The sequence below is a fragment of the Chiroxiphia lanceolata genome, chromosome 6 (assembly GCF_009829145.1).
Source record: "Chiroxiphia lanceolata isolate bChiLan1 chromosome 6, bChiLan1.pri, whole genome shotgun sequence".
NCBI lineage: Eukaryota > Metazoa > Chordata > Aves > Passeriformes > Pipridae > Chiroxiphia > Chiroxiphia lanceolata.
The window spans coordinates 4621419-4643755 of NC_045642.1; the positions used below are offsets into that span (position 1 = coordinate 4621419).

At 39.1% G+C, this 22337-nt stretch overlaps 1 protein-coding gene across 1 annotated transcript in view; it reads right to left on the reverse strand.

Annotated features, from left to right (window-relative positions):
• Nucleotides 1-22337, reverse strand: part of SHANK2 (SH3 and multiple ankyrin repeat domains 2) — a 336358-nt gene that overhangs the window by 24879 nt on the left and 289142 nt on the right. Inside the window, 4 exon segments of the mRNA XM_032692371.1 lie at nucleotides 12398-12418; nucleotides 15090-15098; nucleotides 15471-15551; nucleotides 18093-18228. Coding sequence (XP_032548262.1) covers nucleotides 12398-12418; nucleotides 15090-15098; nucleotides 15471-15551; nucleotides 18093-18228 — 247 coding nt within the window.

Consider the following 22337-nt stretch of genomic DNA (forward strand, 5'->3'; position numbering starts at 1 on the left):
TGATCGAACACAGTTTTGGAGGCGAGTATTGCGAAGACCTCTATACTTACCACCAAGTCCCGAGTGCTTGCTCAGAGGGGATGGGATAATGGAGAAAGAAAACTCAAAAAAACAGTTGCCTCAAGAAATGACTTGTATTTGTAAGAAAAGCAATGAATGCCTGGCACAGAGTAAAAAAATGCTCGTATGAAGTTAAAGTGAAAGAACAGAGGCAATGTTCTTCAAATACCAGCAGCACACATAGTTAACAGTGCAAATATAAACTACAAAATGTTAGACTAATCTAGTCAGCCAGAATACAATGTTAGCCAATGTAGGAAATGGTTGAAACTCTGCCACCAATGGCCTTATGGCTAAGAATTAAAAGGACAGGCACATTAAAAAAAACCTCTAAAAACCCTATGGAATGGTTATTTTTTCTTCCCTCCCCCTTTTGCCTGGCGTGGAGGCATGGGCAGCGAGGCCCTCTCGGTTATGGCTCTCTGCAGCCGGCCACTGCGACAAGGCAGGGTGGCCTGTGGCGGGTCTCGAGAGTCGCCTGTCCCCTCGGCCCCAGGTAAGCACACAGTGGAGGATGCCACTGCGTCCTCCCCGGTCCATGTCGAGGCACAGGTCAACTCGACATGGGGGGGTGGCTCTTTGGGAAATGCGCGTTTCAAGGACCTGTGTCCTCGGCCTGCTTGAGGAAAGCTAAATCTCTGACAGGTAGTTATGGATGGCTCTTGTGGAGGTAGCCACAATGCCCAGCTGCAGCTCCATGCGGCCCATGGACTGGGACATGAGGCCCATGGACTGTGCATGCTCCCTCTTGATATTTTCCAGCAGCGCACAATCCTACTGTTGGTTTCCATCAACAGCTTCTCTCCCTCTGTTAGCTGGGGCTGGCCCTCTCCAACCCCGATCCCTAGGGACAGGCTCAACACCGCAGCGCTCTTCATTCATTTCATCATTTCCCTCCTCCTCAGGAGAGTCACTTTCAAACTGAGGAGTTCTACTGAGTGACTGATCCCCGGGAGACTGTATGTCCATGGTACACTCCGGAGTCCGCGCTGGAGTCTGAAATCCCTCAAAATCCTCCCCAACGTTGCTGTGCGTTTCAGACGAGGACAGTGGCCACTGCCAGCTCTCTGTGGTCCTGGCTGGTGAGTCTTCATCAGAGGCAGGCACCGAGGATTCCTGTTCTTCGGCCGGTGTGGACAGCAAGTCCCTCTGTGATGGCTGGCTTGCCCCGAGGATCCAGGAACCTCCCATCTTGCTCCCCAGTGACATCTGGCAATCAATAGAGGAGCACAACCACTGTATCTGAGGCCAGGTAGATGGAGGTATCTACATGCATTGGACAACACATAGAAAGAAGCAGTTGGGAAGCCAAGAGTGTATGTGTTTGGGCAAGCAGAAGGGCGGACTAAATTTTAGTGACTGCACTGGGCAATGTGGCAGTGAAGTTATTAACCACTTTGGTACCAATGCACACTGTCCTGTACCCAGACACCACACAGCCGTGCTGCATCCCAAGGCAGGAACTACCAATTCCCTCAGCATGACTGTGACAGGAAATGTCAGTGAACCTAGCGAAAAGCTCACCTATGCACTGCAGTGGTGCCAGTCAGAAATCCCTGGGACGAGCTCAGGGCCAAGGGTCCAATTGAGCTTCCTGGGGTGCCAGATGTGCTCCACCACTGGCTGAGGGCAGCCCTTTGTTGCTCTGAGGCACTGCTGGCTATCTTCACTTTTGTCCGCCGTCTCACGTCACCCCCACCCCCAGTGGGCTCTCTCCCAAGTCACTGCTGCAACGCGACGGTGCCCGTCCACGGGGTTTATCCCGCGAGCAATGCCCTCCCCAACATCTGCAGGATTCTCCTTGCTCTTTTCCTCCAAACAGTCGGAAACGCTATCTGAGGGCATTGCTCACCGGGATCTCCTGGAAATCTCTGGAAATGAACTGCGTTTTGCCCTCCCCTGGCTACCTCTTCCCTTGCCTGAGGGCATGTGGTGGAAACCCGGGTGCAAGTGCTTCCCTGTGGCAGCTCAGTGTGCAAAGAGGCATCGCTACAGACCTTAAGGTGGAGGATGCTATCTATGTGCTTACTCTAAATCCTCCCCTGTATAAAATGCCCCCCCAACGGTGAGGAATGGCTCAGCTGTTTGCACCTGCAGCCATCACTGGCTCACAGTAGAGCACCATCTGCCCAGCTCTATTCTCGATTACGTGAGACTGTGGCCACAGCTCTCACCCTTTCCATGCTTCAGATTAAAAAATGGGTCTGCTTTTTTTTTTTTTTTGATGGGGGACAATTTGGCCATCAGAAATTAATCTGGGGCAGTCTGGCAAAAATGTTGTGGTAGGGTAGCCCAAATCCCTGCATTCCCAAGGCTCAGGCAAGGGATAGGTGACAGAAGTGCAGTTGTCAGTAGGATTGTGTCCTGAGCAGCAGTGGCTCACCATTGCTGGCTATGCTGCTTACACTACAGTGGTCTGGATGCCAGATCAGTGTCGTGCCTACTCTCTGCATCCTAGTCTCAAGAAAAGTTATTTTTCAAGGATTAATTTCTGCTTTTGAAATACTCTGTATGCTGCTCTTCAGACCTCGACAGAAGCTGTAAGCTTACATCTGCAAGGTGTTGCTGAGGTCATATTAAATGATAATTTTTGGTTCTGTTTATGAGTCGGTGGGGGGTTGATCGATTTTTTTAAATTATTTTATATGGTTTAAAATGAAAGCTCCTTCTCACAGACCCAAGGATCCCTCCTCCCTGCCTACCATAATGTGGTACTCATTATTTCTGCACCCAAGTGCCTCCAATATTATACTGGTCTAAAGAGATTCTGTGTGACTTAATAGAAACGATGAGTTTTAAGTGCTGAAATAATGGATATTATTTGTGCATTTAGCATATTCACTACTTCAAAGTATTCACATTCAAAGTATTCATATTCCCTCTGGCTGGACTGTCCAGTTGCATGTTTTATGGAAAGTGAGGATGAGATTGTATTTGTAAAAAGGCATGAGCTCCTTATGAAATGAATTTTAGGGACAAACTGTCATGCAATCATTGGCTCTTCCACTCCATGAAGATTTGAAAGTGACTATATATCAACCTAACTAATAACTGCTTCTTCCTTGCAATTTCTCTCTCACTTTGTCTAATACAGCCATAGGCATTCCTTCATTAACAAATCTCTCTTCACAACTATAGTGTAGGACCATGCATTATATCTCTGCATTTTCCTATTTGAGTACACATGAAAAAAAGCACAAAAAACCAGGGGACCTATTTTTACCACACATCGCGAACACACATTTCAGTTAAAGTCTATGGAATCAGTGGGAGATAAGGGATCATATATCTCATTCTGGTAGAGCCACTGGTCATACAAAATGTCTCGGTATTTCTTTTGACATGTCATCAGAAAATTCCCATATTTGAAAACTCTATTTACCTGACAAGTGTTCTAAGCAGAGCCCACCTAACAACTGGCAAGCAACAGAACCAAACTAAACTAGAAGTCAAAACTGAAGCAAAACAAAATCAAAAAACTCCAAAGCCCACACTGATTTATGAATATTTCTGTAAATGGTATCACTGACTTTAATTTGTTCAGAGTCAGAGGGATCACAAAACTTTTGTTATTTGTGCATGTTCACACACTTGCCAGAGGCTTGTGAAGAAAAAAATCCCTGAAAAAGCATAATAAAGTAAATTTTTGCAAAATTCTTATTCTCTATGAAAATTTATCCGTTGTTACCCTCCTGTCAGTATTTTCAGCCTTTCCGAGCTGAAAGAACAGCATCTGGCATGGGTGACCAATAACACAAATGACAAAGGGCACAAGCAAAGAGTCTGTGAAAACCCCTGGGCACAAAGTTAATTGTGGAAACTCTTGGTGAATACTTCTGAATAATGAATACATTCACAGGTTTTAGGTTAGGTTGGTAAACTTGGCTAGCAATGAAAAGGAGCAATAATCATAACTGTTATTGCTTGTAACAAGGTGTTCAACATCTCTTAGTAACTCTGGGTTCTGGAAGCTTTGTGAAGCATTGACATGGAGTACAGGGAACTGAGGGTGCACTGCAGGTATGGCCTCTAGTTAAACTTGGAAAACTGCTGAAGGCTGACACCACCTTGATGAATGTGTCTGTCTCTGCCCAGAAATCCATTCCTTGATGACCAAAATTGCCTGAAGTTCAGGGTGCATCTTGGTCAGATGTTTGCACCAGTGCCTAGGCTGGTGCTGTGTGTAAAAGGTGTGCCAGGGGCATTGGAAAACTTGGTTCAGCACAGAAATTGTCCTATGTTTGAACAGCTGCTGACAGAAGGATTGAAGCTGACTGATAGAGTGACCTCAACTAACTGCCTTTACCTCCTTTCCTTGGAAAAGGGATGACTTCCAAAAAAATGAGAGACAGGGCACTACAATTGTCAAGTCAAAATTGTCCATGAGAACATGGATCAAACTGTACACCACCACTGTTGATCTACTTGCTTGTTAATTTGCTCTAAAAAAATATTTCCTCCTTCAAAGCTTAAATAGAGTGGGTACAAAGAAGCTCAGCTTCCTTGGGTGCGAAGCAAAAGGAAGAAGTCGGATTCTGTGACCTTTTTAGTCATTTCCACCTTTCACACATCCTACGTGCAGCATTTTGCTCACAGGGATCTATCCAGGCAAAATAGGTCACTTACGTTTATATCTAGATAGCAGCCACCAAACTGGCAGTCTCCAAGGTTCCTAACTTTATGTCTGTTGCTCTGCCAGGGTATGACTCCCATTTCGATCCTTAAATGACCAAGTAATGGACTCAGAAGGGGTCATGCATATGGGCTAAAGGGAACAAAAATTCTGGAAGTCAGTGACCCCACTGAACTTTAGTAGTTGATCACTGTGATTACTATGCAGTTATTTCCTAAAGTCCCATGGGACTCACAGGTTTCTGAAGACTTTTTTGTTTTGTTTTGTTTTACCTCACTGATTCTGTTGGTCCCTGTAATAGCAACTAGTGAACCTTCATCACAGTCCTGGCTATCTTCCTTTCTGCCCTGGCAGACAGGTTCTCTGTTTCTGCAGCAGAGTCTGGAGCTGCTCCCTATCCAGGTGTTTGCCCTGGGCTGATACACAGCTTGGTCTGATGTGGTGATTCAGCAACTGCTCCTGGAGACCACAGGAGAAGCTCCATGTGTGCCTGCAGGGGTGAGCTGTGTCTGCCCAATCCTGCCCTGAATATGGTGACTAGAAGCCAAGTTTATTCCAGCCTTTAGGTTCATGAATACGTCCATTATTTTGGAGCACTGCTATACCATGCTGTCTCCTTTGCACCACAACATTAATACCAGTGAGAGTCCTTATGTTGGTTATTAGACATATTAGGATTGCAGCAATTGTGGGTAGAGGTACAAGAACTGAACACTGATTCATCTGCAGGGGTAGAGGACTGAGTCAGAGGCCAAGAACAGAGCAGGGCTTTGGTATACACAAACTTAGAGACATCAGAAGTATTTCTTTCACTTTTGTCACTGAAGAACATTTGGGACTTATGCCTGTGTTATGCCTTACCTGCCACTTGAACTGGCAGCTGATCCCTCCCCTGAGATGTGCTGCTCTTTAAGAAGCCCTCCTTTTGAAATCCACCATTCCTGTTTCACCTCTGCTACTGGATCGTTGCCTTTTCCATTATCTTTCCTTTTCAGATTGCCCACCAGCGGAGCTGCACGTGAGGGGTGGGGCACCGTCTTCCTGCTGACAGGTGGGTGGAGATGTTCCTTGGCCACACCAAGTGGGCCAGGAGCTCAACAACAGCGGGAACACAGTTGGAGAGCTTCCTGGGACCTGCCTCTGCTGCTCTGGACCTGGGCCTCTGTCTGTATCTGCATCATGCCTCCTGGGGTGGGTGCATTTTTCAAAGTGCTTAGGTACCAAGGTGATAGGTGCCTTGTAAATACCTAAGATAGATACAGACAGAAACTGTACCAGGTGCTTTATTCAAAACTTCATACAATGCCAATTGCACCTCCATGCTGTAGTACACCACCTGGTCTAGCATCTGCAGTCAAGCACAGGCAAATATTGGCACAGCATTTTTTTCCTTTTGAAAAGTGATGGGAACACAGGACATTCATTCTTCCTTGGTGTCAACAGCTTTGGGCATATGGCCCTTAATGTCAGGTACTGCACATGCACGTTTTGTTCCATCGCCTTCCCTAAAAACGAGTTTGCCGGTTTAGTTTAATATCTTTCATCAGCTGATAAAATTTGTCCATAATCTGCAAAAATGGGTTACTAAAAGGGTAGTCTTCGCATGTGCCTATTAAAAATGGATAGAGATTCATTTAAACTGCATAAAAATATGGCTGTGGTGTTGCTTTTATCTTATGGATTAACTTTTTTTCCCAATTTCTTCTATTTTCTTCTATTTCTTCTATTTGATCTTGGTATGAAAACCAGCAGTGATTACACATGTAATTAAGTTTCCAAGTCTGAAAAAAAAAGCAGCATCTAAAACAAGCAGGTGCAATTATTTACACTGCATTCCTTTTAGGTTTTGTCACTTCCCATATATATGCAAAAGAGCTTGCCCTGCTTAGTTTGTAAAACAATAGCTGGGAAGTAACTTTCTAAATACTTGAGGGTGAATGTCTGTGGGTGGGAGAACTATGTAAAGGACAATTTGGGTGAAAGGTCTGGGAATGTGGACAAGGCTTTCAAAGAAGCACATAGACCAGCTTTCCAATATTAATGAGGTGGCAGCAAAAGATGAGAACCTAATGATTTCCAAAGAAAGCTTGGTCAGACTATAGAAGATCTTTTGATGATGTTGCTTGTCACAGAAGCAACTGCACCTGATAAGTAAAACTTCAGTGTTCCTGAGGAAAAACAGGTGACTCCTATTTGGAGATGGTTAAAATTGGATCTCTGATACATCAGCTGTGGCCACTGAAAATGAATGGCTTTCTTTTGATCTATTAAAATAGGATTAGATGTATAAAAATTCATCAAAGACTAGAAGTAGGTTAAGTATAATGAGGCTTTCAACACACCACTAAGCATTTAAAGACTAAGCTTAGCTAAAGCGTTGATTCAGAGTAAGAATATTAAAGGTTAAGGTTGAAATCCAAATTTGTTGTTTATGATCATATTCAGAGGAAAGAAACAACAAGTTCAGCCTACAGTTATGTCATATAAATGTATAGTTAAAAGTACACAGAAATGGAATGGTCTGAGTTTTCATGTAGACAATTAGGTTACTCCTCATAAATTTGCCACCACATTTTAACCTGGAATGAACTTCTTCCAGCCCCACCCCAGAGGAACAATTTGCAGGATTGTGCTTAAATAATAACGCCAAAAATCACACATTTACCACACTGTGAACAACAGGCAGAGAATATTACTTTAGCAGTCAGCTTGATGAGGAAATAACAGAAGTGCTTTGCAATACAGTCAAACATATAAGGTACTTGAAAAACTTTCCTTCAGTGAAAATTAAGTAAAAATACTTGTCTGTTCTCTGGGATACTGTAAACTCTACAAAACACTAAAATAAAATAAAAAAGGGAAAATATAGAAAATAAATCAGTAAAACATAAAAATTGTTTAGTGACTAAAATTAATCATTTAACATTGAGTAAATATTACGTGATTTATGGAAATGATTTGTATGCGTCAAAGTAAAGAACTATCAAAACTTTCTTGAAAGAAAGTCTTATTTGTGTTTCTAGGGCTGAAAATTGCTTCACATTAGTACACACAAGTCACATTTACACATTATAATCACACCATGAAAAGTAACTTTAAGGAAGGCAGAAAACTGATATGTTCAAATTCTTTCAGAGATACAATTTTCAAGTACCAGCTCTTTAACAGTATAATTAATTAATGAAATAATTATACAGGCATTTAAAATACACCTGCAATCCTGAAGCCTTACAATTCAGCCTACCTTGAAAGAGGAATGGTCATTGTCTAACAGTGGTTTCTGTTCAAGAACAAAAACAAAGCAGAGAATATAGTCAATACCCACTCCTATCCTGCAAGCCAGGTGGAATTTAAGCGGCAATTTGATGTTCTGTTTAAGAGACAGCATTTGAAAATTTGGCCTAGTCACAAAAGAAAGACAACCAACTGAAAGAAACCAAAAAGAAAATGGAGGACTTAAGACACTTGCAGCCTTCTCTGGTCTTACACTTACTCTCACACTTCCACACCGAGGGGAAAAACCAAACCAACTATGAGGAATTATCTAAAACCATTTATTTTTAATTATATTAGAAATTAATTAACATGGGTATATGAACATTTGAAGGCAAAAAAAAAATGTAATAGCAGCAAAGGGAGTTTTGAAATGAGGGAGATAAGTCCTTCATCTCCCTGGCTCCTGAAAAAAAGAGAGAACACATTAAAAGTGTTGAAGGAGTTTTTCACTACCCTAACTCCGCCATGTTGGGAAACGCATGCAATTTTAACTGCTTCTATGTGCTCAGATATTAAATTGATAATATCTGAGCACAGCAACACTCACATAAGTCAACATATTTAATTCGTCTCTTTCCAAATGCTACAAACCCCACATTTTCTGTAACACTTACAATTCCTTTTCCAACTTCTTTTATACCATTGTCTGGTTTGGCTGATGCAGAAAGATTTTGAAAACCTTTTCAATTATTGTCCTGTAGTAAAGAAAAACAAGTATCATGAAAGAGCGCTACACACTCCAGAATAAGCTGATAAATTCAGAATAATACTAGTGTATATGAGAACACCCACACAGGGATTCAACCAACCCTCTCAGGATTCCCAGAGCTTCCACAATGTTAGTTAAAGCTGCCCACCTCCTGCAACATAAACCCTGGTTTGAAGAAGTTTTTAGTTCCAAGAGTTACCTGTTAATTTTAGATTCTGTGGCACAAGTCGTTAATCAGCACATTGCCAGTCAAGTGCCAAACTTTTGCTGGTGGAAAACATAGGGTTAGCACTGTTCCCTTTTTGAAACTTGTCAATTTTCCATACTTTTCTCTTACGAAGTGTTTTACCAGTACTCATGTTGTAGCCACAGCCCTAATGCTACACCTTCTTCCTGTGGACTCCCCATAAGTTACACTCCAAGTTGTAAAATCTCACTACATCAGCAAAAAAAAGGGCTGGTATACATGTACTTCACAAATTCCACCCAGAGTCACTGCTTTCTACTTGTGATAAATGACAACCTGATGACAACCTTTTCCTCATCACTACATCGCTGTCTTATTACAATTTCAAATACATAATGTGAATCAATTACTTACACGGGCAACCTTCAAGAATTCTTCATTAAGCCTGATGCCTTTTGCTCTCATCTTCCTAAAACACAGTGTTTTGGTGGAGGTCAGAAAACCTTCTTCCTATAGAGAAGCACTGCAGATGCTGGAAACTACCACAGGAGTTGAGGCTGTGAGTGGCTGTGAGTGCTGTAGAAGTTCCTTTTGTGGTATTCCCATTGTTTTCCTGCAGACAAATCTCCATCATCAACTCCACCACAGTGAAATACAGAAATGATTTTTGAACCAGACGACTTTGGGAGTGGTTTCTTCAAACATAACAGAACACTGTAAGCTAATCCACTGTTTGGCATTCATTTACATATATTTGCTCTGCAATTTCATTGTTTCAGATGCCATGGAATGTGCCTCCTTTGAAACAATGGACAACAGGAATGGGATGAAGTGTGGACACTTATTGTAGACAGAGCTAATAATATTTCTTTTGAATGCCATCAACTGATATTTTTCTATTCAAATTCCAGTAAAGACTTGATGCCAGCTAACAATATTCTGTGTTGATGATATCACAGTTATTCTGTATCTGTAAGGTGGTGATAGACTCTAAACTCTTCAGAGGAGGAAAATCCTATATTTATATTTGATACTGTAGTTCATATCAAACCCCAAATACCAGTATCAACACACATATTTTATCAGTGTATGGTATATATTAATATTTGATATTGATTACCATATCAAATCTAAGAACAAACCAACCACCACCCCTAGCCACAACTGAGATTCACGTGACACTGCCAGTGGAATATCTCTTAATGGTGAAGAATTATTTATCCTGTCATTCCCATTTTGCTACAAAAATTTAGCCTGCTCTAGTCTTAATTTTATACTTTCTCTTAGAGAACTTTATATTAGGCATTTTAAAATTAAACACTTCAGCTTTCACTGAAAATCCCAGATTACTCACTAAATCAAACCCATTTCCTGTCAGGAAAAAAAGAAAAAGCTTAGGAGCAGGAAATGTTTAAATAATGTATCTAAACATTTGCAGGTCTTAGTTTATGGATGTGTTCCTTAATGATCATATATTTTTAAAATTCTCCATCCACAAGAAGTTATTGATTAAACAAGTCAAAGCAAGAACTGAAGAAAAAAGCCCTTTAAAAGCAAGCTTTTCACCAGCTGCATAAACTTTCTATGAACAGAGTTAAATTTATTTTAAAACATTAATTTTGAAACTCAAATGATACCCATTTTGAAACTACAATGATATCTATTTTCTCCAGTGATGATGAAAATTACGACCCCAAGTTTTCCTCTTAATGTTTCATTTTCAGAGTATTTTTAAACCTTCATTTAAATTTGCTGCATGAATATTCTGGTTATTCTTCAGTATTAATGGAATTACATTTTAAGTGCTGCCTCCAACAAATTGCTGCTACAACTGTTAGTTTACACGTTGCCACAACTTATTCTTGGAATTTACAATCTTTAGAATTCTTGGAAAACTACAAATCACAAATGAAAGAAGAATGCCTCCTCCCGATCCCAAATATCCCGCAAAACCCAGAAGGTAGTTTGACTGTTGAAAACATGTCCCCTTCACATACACATTTTAAAGTTGGAAGCTATCCCTGAGTCAGCCAACTACTACAAGTCAGTGGCACAAATGAAGCACAGCTAAATTTAAGTGATTCATGCTATGTAACTGCATTAAAATGACAGTACTGCCCATGCCATGCTGCTCCAAACCTAAAGATTTTATTACCTATCTTTTTAGACACAACTATCATATTCTGAATATAAAAAGTACAGCCTATGTCCTTCTCCTCTCCTGTCCTCCCAGTGAACCAGAACCCATCTCCAGAGACAACCAACAAAACCAGTCAAACAGAACCACAGAAGCCATTATTTTTATCTTAATGTCTCTCTTGCCTCTGACCCAGAAAACTGAATTTTGAGTTGACAGAAGACTCTACAATAACAATGCAAAGAATTTTTTTATATGCTGCCAAAATGTATTTTTCAGTAGCCATGTGGTTTATTCTCTGAATGGAGAATGGCAAATATCAGTAGGTGGAACCTGTTTTAATGACCTGAAAGGAGGTCAGGAAAGAGCAGAAAAATAAAGAGTGGAAAATAAACCAATTTTGTCCTATTTGATGTTAAAAAGGAAAAGCTTCCCTGTTGAGAGAAGACACTGCCTACAGCTTAACTTTCCTTTCCATGACGCTGAGCTTTGTCCAAGAGCAGGACACAGCCTGTTTTTCCAGCTACCACCCAGGGTCTCAGACAGGTTTGAGGCTCTTCCTCAGGCCAGATGGCATGAGAAGGTGGAGATGACACGGTCCCTGCTCAGGAGAGCTCACAATCTAGGAAAGCAAAATGACGTATAGGAGCATGGAAAAATACAGCTCAACACAAACAAATTCTGCATACACGTATGCACATTGATAAAAGCTCTTCAAATAGCACCACTACTTCTACCTGCCCCTCTGCCTAGCCATCAGTGCTTGGATGGTTGCTTAACAGGGATCTAGGGAAAGTGGGTCTTCAGGAGAGATGTCAAGGAGAAGATTTTATGGATCAGTCCAGGGAGGGCATTCCATGCATACGGGACAGCGTGGGAGATGTTATGTTGGGAATTAAAAATTGTGCAGAGCAGCATTTTCTCCAGGTCAAAAGCTCAGGTGTTGTGTGCAAGATCCCTACTTCCTGAGACAGAGACAGCGTGGTTTTATGGGAGTAATGTGTGGCCACTAAAAAAGACAAGCAGAACCACTAACGTAGGACTACACTGAGGATGTTACCTCTCTGTGGCTGCCAGTTAGCACAGTAACTGTGAGGAGATGAGATGGAAGGGTTTGGAAAAGAGTTGGATACAGAGAAGGAAAAAAGGCAAGATGAAGGAAAGGAGACAAAAGGAAGAAATGTGGGGAGTATTTTCAAATGTGGTCTTCTGTTTGAGTTCTTAGTGTGTTTGCAATTTATTAACTAAATAACTAAAAAACATATATAATAATTAATGTACATTTGACACCATAAAATAAACTGGACCATATGCCAACATTTACATTATGTTATTATCCTTCACTATGGAAAGGTGAGAAACAGGTTAAACAAGAGACAAAATGCTTCCCCTTACCCTTCTTCTTCCGTACTGAAGCTTGGAAATAGAAAGGGAATGAACTGTGAATCAATTCTGAAGGTAATTTTTTATATGCTAAATCCTTGTCTGTCATTTTAAGCATAAACATTATTCTTCCATCTAAGATGTCAGTCTCTCCCTGCTCCCCTCCACTAAACATGTATCTATCAAAACACAGTAGACAAAATCTGCTTTTGCCAAGATGTTTATCAGGGTTTGTATTAAGAAATTTCTCCTCTGCAGGTATTAGGGACACATGTACAATTAATTTTTTTTTTCTGAATTCTTTTTCAAAACAGTAATTGGGGCAACTTATTGACACCAGGGCTTTCAAACTATGACATAGGGGCATTTTCAAATCTTTGCAGGTTGAAGTGGAAAGGAATTATGAGCACAAGTTATTTGCTATCTTTGGGATCAATTAGTTTGAAAGAGAACAACTGAGATGGTCTGCTCAGTGTTATGAAGAACAGGATAGCTAAAAACACGTCAATAAAACTGTAAGTAGAGTTCAGAGCCAGGCAAAGGAAGTAACTGTAACGACTGCAAAATGTATAATTTAAAAAAAAATAAATGTTGTTTAGCTCAGCTAGGAGACATTACAAAACTACGTACTCTAAGGGAAAACAAGTGCAGAATTTCTACTTTTCTTTCTATTACATAACAAGGGACATTCAATAAAATTAAAAGCATCACATTTAAAACCAATAAAAAGGAAATACATTTGTACACAGCACATAATTAGCCCGTGGGATTCTTTGTCATGAGACATTATTGAGACCATGAGCTTCTCCAGTTCAGAAAAAAGGATTACACATATATATTGATGAGAACATCCACAGAGTTCATTTATAGATCTTTCCTATTTAGTTTGCATATACATGTTATGAAATAAATGCTTATTCATTAGTTTAACGGATATAAAAATGTGGGTGTTCTCATAGTTCTCACAGATGTCCAATATATACACATATACATATAGAGATATATAAATTAGAGATAAATACACACATACAATCTGTGGTTCATATCAGAAGACAACTTTAAACTGATGATAGGGAGAACATTTTCATTTGGGAAGCTTGTTCAGTTGTGCAATTTAGCAATTCTTGTTCTTTCTGATAAGAGCCCTTTTACAGGGCAAATATGAAAATAGGTTGACCACAGATTTTATTTATAACAGTAGTTATATTGTTTGCTACGTTGGCAAGGGTTCAGAGTGTCACACAAGTGACATTTACAGCCTTATTTAGGAAGAAAACAAATTTATGCCATTCCTATAGCTTTACTAGGGGACATAAACTCCTGGAACACGGTGCAGGGCTATTCCTCAGAATAGCAAACTCTTGCCACTGTAATATTTGCCCTGTCTGGATAAAGATATGATGGAAATGTGCTTAAATACTGAGGTGTGTCCCATGGCTGCTTGTTAAATGAGTTGTGGTGTTTTCTGCCAGTTTGGGGAGAACAAACAGCAGGTCAAGTGCTTACAACATGAACTGGGGGTGAGGAAGCTAAATTATGATGGTCCTCACTGAAGGGGGATGTACTATTACCAGGCTGTTCTACCGCAGGAAGAGTGCTGCCTCTCTCCGCTTTGAGAACAGTATCCCCTAAAGGAAGATTGAAAAGAGAATAGAAGAGTATCCTCATTTGAAAGCAATTTGCAGAGAGGATAATGAAGGGCCAAAAAAGCAAAGTTTTACAACCTCATAGCAAAAAAAAGGCACCCAGACCCAAAAAGTGGCTCCAGAAAGAATATTTTACATTTTAAACATGGAAGAAAAATGACAGAGCATTCACAAAGTGTTGATACCTTTAGCTAAGTTCCTAAACTTCCTGACCCAGAAAAATCAAATTTTCTGAGATCTGTTAGAGCTAAATAATCAGACTGTTCAATTCTGGTCTTCACTTGGTTGTTACACCATAGAGAAGACAGTGCTCACTTCAGCCCCCCTCTGTTGGCAAGACCTCCCACTGGACCTGTGTGACTTGACTCCCTTAAAGATGGATGGGGTCCATCTGCCCCAGAAAACACTGACTTTCAGGGGAAAAAAAGTGGCCACAAGGCTTTGATTCCTTCCAGTTGGCCTTCATATGAGTCCATACCAGATAAAAGAAAGATTATAAAATGTAAATATTTAAATCAATGCAGAATTAAATGGAAAAATGGTTTTATTGTATGATTTATTATCATCTATTGCTCTACAATGAGGGATGTGGTTTGGTTTTATACCCAATTATCACTTGCTAAACACACTGTTTTACTGTTATAGCCATATAGAAATATGCACTGGGTTTTTCTCTGTGTGTATATGATTTATTCATAACATATTTCTTAGTCTAGCTGCAGAAATTCTACTTTTTAATGACCTAACAGGTTAAAACCAGGAAGAAAATACCTTCCTCATTTCTAGAATATTAATAAAAATTCCCAAAGAATTATGCATATGTAGGATGTGGATGATTAAGCAAAGGAATCTACAGTCACATTTCTTAAAATTAGCAAATAAAAGACTGAATGCTCAATATTTTTTATTATCAATAGAGAGGAATTAAGTTTATATCATGCACAGAAGTCAAAGTGATATCATAATATGCACTTTTTTCAGATCAGCTTAATGAAATAAGTTGAAGTTGAAGCTGCTTTAACACTGTCAGCTTTTAACAACAGCTTCTGGCAGCTTACCTTTATCCACTAATGAGAGGCCACAGAAATTTAAAATAAAACAATATTAGATGAACTGCGAACTCAGAAAGCAAAGCTAACAAAATACGACACGGCATTATTTTTTGTGTGTAGATGTGCCAGACTCTGATGATGCACAAAATGTATCAACATTCTCCTGCGTAGCAGTAAAGGCACAAGTTTAAACAAAAATCATTCATGCGAGTCATGCACAATTTGAACTCTCCAGAGATGCAGCATTCTTAAAATCTTTTCTGTTCTACACACTGTACACAGTGCAGCTCCCTTTAATCAATTTAACACATACACATCTATCTATCTATCTATCTATACATATTTACATTTCTACTAAGCCATGCTTCCCAAAAAACACTTTCTTACCAAGCTCTTCAAGCTCTGAGGTCATTGACTTAGACCGCAGGGTCAGTGCAGTGGTTGGAGCTCGCTTAGGAGGCGGTGGGGCTTTGCATTAAACAGAAAAACACACAGTGTAAGGAAACACCTTCAAACCCTACATTTACATCCACAATTTCACCTCAATTTAAAAAGAATAAGCTACATGAAATAAGGTAAGAATAAATACATACATGCGAGGAAAAAGCCCTGAGATGCTTTCCTTTACTGAATTTCTCTACTGTTTCTGGTTTTAGCGTAGGTTGTTTGACACATCCGCAAGCTTTTATGTAACATAGGATACATAAAAACACTTAAAGCTAAATAACTGTGCAGTTCTATTTTCCAGAAGGAAAAAGGCTTCCTAGAGGAAGGGCCTCACAGCAGTTGTGTCCCTTCTAAGGCTAAAAACCTCCTGGATACCAGCCAATCTCTGCCAGATTAATTTAATTTGTGAAGAAGCTGTTCAATCTGAGAAATACAGGAAGATTCAAATTGATCTGAATAGTTATGGTGAGTCTAGGGGAAACAGATGATCCTCAGAATAAAGAAGATCTTAAAATATCAAGACAGTCATCTAGCACAGGAACTAAAATCCAGCATGTGCTTTAGTATCCCGAGAACAAATGTTTCTGGTGGTCAGAAAGGAGCCTAACATCCAAAAAGAAAATGGAGATTTCCAGTCAACATCCCTGGCCCTGAGACACCAGGAAAAATTAAGGATTCTCAAGTGTTTTGGTCAATACAAAATGGCTATAGCATTTTGAAAAGAGGTGGCAAAGCAGTTTGAGGGTAAGAATTAAATGAAGTTGGGTATCTGACATCTGACTGACGACAACAAAATCCTTCCACACAATTCCAAAGGTACAAAGGCAATTGCCAGGAAACAAGCAAGGCTACAAACTGCCATCAAAAAGGGACAAGATTCAAAGGGGGGAAGTGGTTGGTAAACGATGCATTATCACTAGGAATTACAAGATGACAAAGAACTGGGTTGTAGACAACAGCACTTTTATCTCACTGAATGGTTTGGGTTGGAAGGAACCTTACAACTTATCTTCTTCCACCCCCTGCCATGGGCGGGGACACCTTCCACTAGACCAGGTTGCTCTAAGCCCCATCCAACATGGCCTTGACACTTCCAGGGATGGGGCAGCCACAGCTTCTCTGGGAAACTTGTGCCAGAGGCTCACCATCCTCCCAATAAAGAATTTCTCCCTGCCATTTAGTCTAAATCTACTCTCTTTAGGTTTAAAGCATTGTCACTAAATTTAAGGCCAATATGAAACATCCCAAAAGGCAGAGATTAAAGGTTTGTTTAAAATGTGTGAATAGTAATTCCAACAAGCCAAAAATAATGCAGGACCATGTTTGGACATGACATAAACATGGTCTTTCCCTCCCACCCCCAAGGTGGGTTTAATTTTATTTGTTTTTTTTTAATTATTATTTTTTTGATAAGCGGTAGATGTGAAGAACATTCCCAGTGTAGACAGAAAGTTTTAGTCATGGACTAGGAGGGAGCCCTGGGCTTCCAGCTCCTCCCCCCCTCTTGTGTTGAAGACCCAGGTGTCTGATAGTGATAATTCAAGGAACTGGTGGGAGGAACTGGAATTTTCAAAAATGTGCTACTGCTGTACTAAACACTAGTTAGCAGCAGCAATCTTTCCTGCTTAATGATAATTATGGGGGCCTAATGAATTCCCAGCATAGCTGTCACCTGAGCAAACTGAGGGGCATCTGAGGTGAAGGAAATAGTGTAAAATCCATTTTTGTTTCCTCTTTTTCTTTTTTTCTTTTTTTTTTGGTGAAGTTTTAGTGGTGGTTTTTTCATGTGAGAAACACATTGAAATTCTTAAGAGAGTAGCCCAATCTTAGGATATAGGTTAACCCATAATGTCCATTAAATTTAATTAAAAACAAACCAAACAAACCCTGGGCTTGGAAAAAACCCTATCCTGTTTGTACCCAGACAATTCTTTCCCAAAGTCTTTGTGGCACACGTCATACAAACCTCTCTTGGAGAAGCTGCCTTCTCATTATCAGCCAAATGGTAGGAAAAGCATCTTAGTGTGTTGTCTGTTGATGAGAGGTGAAGGGATATTCCCTGGCTGGAACAACTCCTCTATTTTAATTTCATGTAGAGGAATTTTCTAATTAAAATGTACTTTTTTTTTTCTACCAGAACTTCAGTCTAAACATACTGCTTACTTTTGTTATTCTTTCTGCAAAAGATGCAAAAGTTCTCAACGATTTCAAGAGATACTCTCATCCCAAGTACATTTGCTATTAACTAATAAAAGATCATCTGTTCTTTGTGCTTTTGTTCTCTCACTACTGCAAGAAATGTTACTACAAGATCCTCAAACATATACATGTATAAAACCCCATAAAGATTAACTTTCATGGTAAGCAGGATGAGAAAATATTACCCTTTTTGTCACTTATTAGTGCATAAGCCAAGAGAATTAAATTACTCTAAGTTAAAAAGAATAAGGCATTTAAAGCAAAGTCTATAATCAGAATTTATAAAGCAGTATTTTCATGACTATATTTTCTTTTCTGAGATGCAAAACAAAAAGAGTCCATCAGGAAAAGAGAAGAATGTACCTTTCTTTCTAGCTGTGTCATCTGGATCAAGATTCCTGGTTACTGTGACAACCTTAAGAACGAGGTGATTGCCCCCTTGCCGAATCATGTTCACCACCTGCCTGTGGCCAACTTTCACTACATTCTCATTATTAACCTGCAGAGAAAGAAAGAGTCTTTCAGATCAAATGCAGAAAACTTTTGTTCCAGCAGTTTCAAAAACAGAAGGTGGAAAGGGCAGGAAGGTACAGAATTTCTATTTACTGTCTTTTAATAAAATACATATTTAACAAACAGTGGACAGCTGATGGGATGACAGAAAAACAGAGCTATCTTTTGAGGAAATATGCAACTAAAGAAATTCAACCAAATCCTCCCCTTTACATATTTTATATACAGCAAATAACATTTTCCTTCTGCAAGTTTCTCATGTCCTGGAAGCAAAGGCAACAGGACCATACCAGGGCAAAAGAAGAATGGAAAAAGAAGAGTGACCTACATAAAGCCCTGTGGTCATGCCAATTCAACTTCAAACTGCACTGCAACATTCAACTTCAAAATATATACTTTAGAATGTAGATATATCTACACTTTCTCAGTAGTTCCTAGTGCTCCATCATCCTTTTTGCTGAATAAGTCTTTCCATAATATTAATTAATAGGCACAGAAGAAAGCATAGGCATAGAAAGTGTAAATAAGCCTGTATGAAAGTAATTTTATTTCATTCATTCAAGCTACAAGGAGTCACTGGAAGTTCTCTGAAATTTGAAGGATGGCAGCATATAAGATTGAAGTGAGCTATTTGAACACAAAAGATATTGAGGAATGGAAGCAGAGATGCTGCCAAAATACATGCTGGGAAGTTGATCTTTCTCCAAAAATCAACTGACTCAGTAATATTTCACTGAGATCACTCAATGCCTTCAAAATGAACAGTCATTTTCAAAGTGTTTTTAGCTTCCTCTGTTTATTCTGACAGGCTGGGCATCTCACTCTCAAAAGAATTTACAGTTTAGAGCAAAATGTCTCATTAAATATTATTGCCATTTAGAGATCAAACAGCACAAGCAGCCCCACTCCAACTTGAAATTGGTTTTCCATCCATGTATCGAAGGAAAATCTTCCCTTTTTTCAGACTTTAGCTCAGACAAAATGCATTTTAATGAAATAATGTATTGGTAAACCATATTTTTAATACAATGCTGCAATCAGAAGCTGTCAAGTATGAGCTGTCTATAAGCTTGAGATGCTTTTTGAGATGCTTTTTTGGTTTCATACACAGTGACGTAGGTGTAACACATGCTGAACATCCAGACCTGTTGAGCAGGCAAATATAAAAGTTCTATCATTCTGTGGAGGTGGAGGGTATAAAAGAATATCGATTTAAATAGGACTCTTGCTGTTTGGTTTTATTTTACACCTTCTTAGCATCTGGTATTTAATTCCAAGATATGATATTTATTTAGCTGGACTGATGGCATCTAAATTTAATCTGTCTAAAATACTGAGACAAACAGAGTTATCCATTTCCTTCCAGTGTTAAAACCTCAACCAGGTAATTCTTTTCTGCAGCAAAATAAAATAAAATAAAATAAAATAAAATAAAACATTATTTAAGAATTATGGAATGGATCTACTCTATTTTTGCTGGAATTAAATTTTAAGCTTGGTAGCCAGTGAAGATTACAATAAAATCCCTAATGCTGTCAAAAAATAGGGCCCTCCAAGTAAACCAAAAGTTAATATTAATCAAACACATGCACACTTCACTAGTGTAAAGTGATAAATGTGTAAAATTATGAACCGCTTATGTAGCATCCCATCTGTTCCCATTGCTATGTGCAACGATATTTAACATTTAGAGCAGGAGCAAATATATACACAACACATTTCTGAAAGCTGCCTCAGAAACAGGACCTGCAAATCACTGTTTATAGCAGCTTTGTTTAAAAGGCTTAGTTACAAGAGCTGGTACCAAAAAGATCTACATGGCGAAAATAAAAATACTGATAGGAGAGCTGAAGGTTATTTAACTTGAGGAGTCTGCTGAAATACTTGAGAACAAAAGAATCATGAAACCAGCAGAGCAGAAACTCATCTTCAGTCTTTAGCACCTCAGGGGGTAAAACTGGAGCATGATTACAAAGCAATAACTTTGGAATTGTCAATAGCTTATAAATAACTAAATTTCAGAGACATTATTTATTTCTTTTACCCTTCTTCAGTATTTTATACAGAAGCCAAATGACTGCAGAAATGTGAGTAACAGAAATATAAGTGGTGAGTAACCAGAGTTCAAGCAGGGTTTTTTTGATGGTTTTAGTTTGATATTATTCAGCAAAGATTTTCCAGGTGTGAATAATTCGATGAGTCTGTCTCTGCACTTCCATCTCAATCTTTGAAAAGGGGGAGATGATCACTGCATCTCTTTGCAAATTAACTGAAGGAGGTAATTTTTTTACAATCTCTTTAAAACAAGTAGAAAATCAGTAAAAGAAAACAAAATCCCAAACAAAAACTGTAAGAAAAAAAATCTATTTCACCTGTGCCAATAAATTTCATAATCATGTGTGTTCTTGGAATTGATGAAATGTATTCACATTCTTCAAAACACTAAAAACACTATATTTTTTTTTTAGTGGCAAAGTGTTTAGAAGGGCGTTCTGTAAACAGTCAAATAGTAAAGTTGGTTTGTAGGCACAAATTTGTGTCTTTCCCTGTTTTCCTGTATCTTTCAGGATATTTTCTGTAATCTTTCACGGCAAAATCTTAAGTTCTTCTTTTCCTTTGATTATTTCCCCAAGATTTCCTGCACAGAATTTTTTATCCCATGTCCTTGATAAATAAAGGGAAGCAGATAAAAGAAATAGATATGTGCTGAGGCTGGTTCTATGCTACATCAATGGCAACTGCTCATGCAACAAGCCAAATACAAGGAAAACTGTCCCTTGGGACAAGCCAAGAATTTCAATAACTCTCCTCTATCCATTCCTGATGCTCAGAAAAAGCCTCAGAATTCTGTATATTTGAAGATCATACTTTATCACCATTTGGTTAAAAACTGGGCAGTGGGATGGAAGTTACTCTGAGAGAATTTGAGAAATAATTTATGAAATAATATGATCTCATAGACAGAATATCTTTTAAAAATAGCCTAATCTGGAAGCCTGAGCTGTCTAAAGCTGAGCTTAGTTTTGAAGCTTAACGCTCCAAACCAGAGACTGTGATCAACAACAAAGTTCCTTTTGCACAAAGAGGTTTGAACACCAACGATGAAGAGTTCTCTCTCCAACATTCTCTCAAGAGATGATTCAAAACTATGGAGCAAACCAGTGACAAAGACAAGTACCAGTCACAAACCTCTCTGTCTGTAACATCCAGGTCCACCACTCTGATGTTATTTTACTGAGAATTTATTCACAACAACCCTCTAAAACCCAAACCCCCCCCAAATCACGAAATTTTATTCCAGAATAAATAATGATGTGGATTCCAAGAGCAAAATATCAGTCAGGTAACCAAATTTTTTTATATGTGAAATATTCCCTGCCTGGAGAGCCCTCCTTACAAAAGATGATACATGAACACACATGGGTTATCCGAAAATTTTCTTCCTGAAGATTAAATTTACACTTCCACCCCCCAAATAAATGTGTAGTTCCACATCTTAAGAAAATGGAAGTGTATTATTCCTTATAGTACTTATTCCCCACTGAAGCTACAATGAGGTGGGTCCCCATTTTTTCGCCACACCCCATCATCACCACAAAATATTTGATTACAACAGACTCTGCTGTGTAAATACATTATTTGCTTACACAGGCAGATTTAGGACAAGAAAGAATCAATGCTATTATTTAAAAATGTGATTATTTTTTTTTTAAAGAATGAGTTAATGAGATGCTGGGGTAGATTTTGTGGGTATTGGGGCAGGCTGGATAAAAGGATTTTTTTTCAGAAATGCATAGATAGGCAATGGGTTGAAAAGGAATAAAATACAATACAATACAATACGACACAATAAAATAAAGCAAAATAGTAAAATAACCTGCACATTGTAGGAGAGCAGATGCCTGAGCTGGAACACATTCACCAGAGCAGCCTTCCTGTAGGAAGGTGCAAAAGAAAAAAACACTACAAGAGAAAGAGACCTTTGGAGAGTTTGTTCTATTAATAATTTTTAAAAAATCTTAATTTCTTCAATGCATCATCCTAATCCTTCCATTACCTAAACATTCTCTCAGTGGAAAAGGTAGTCAGTAATTT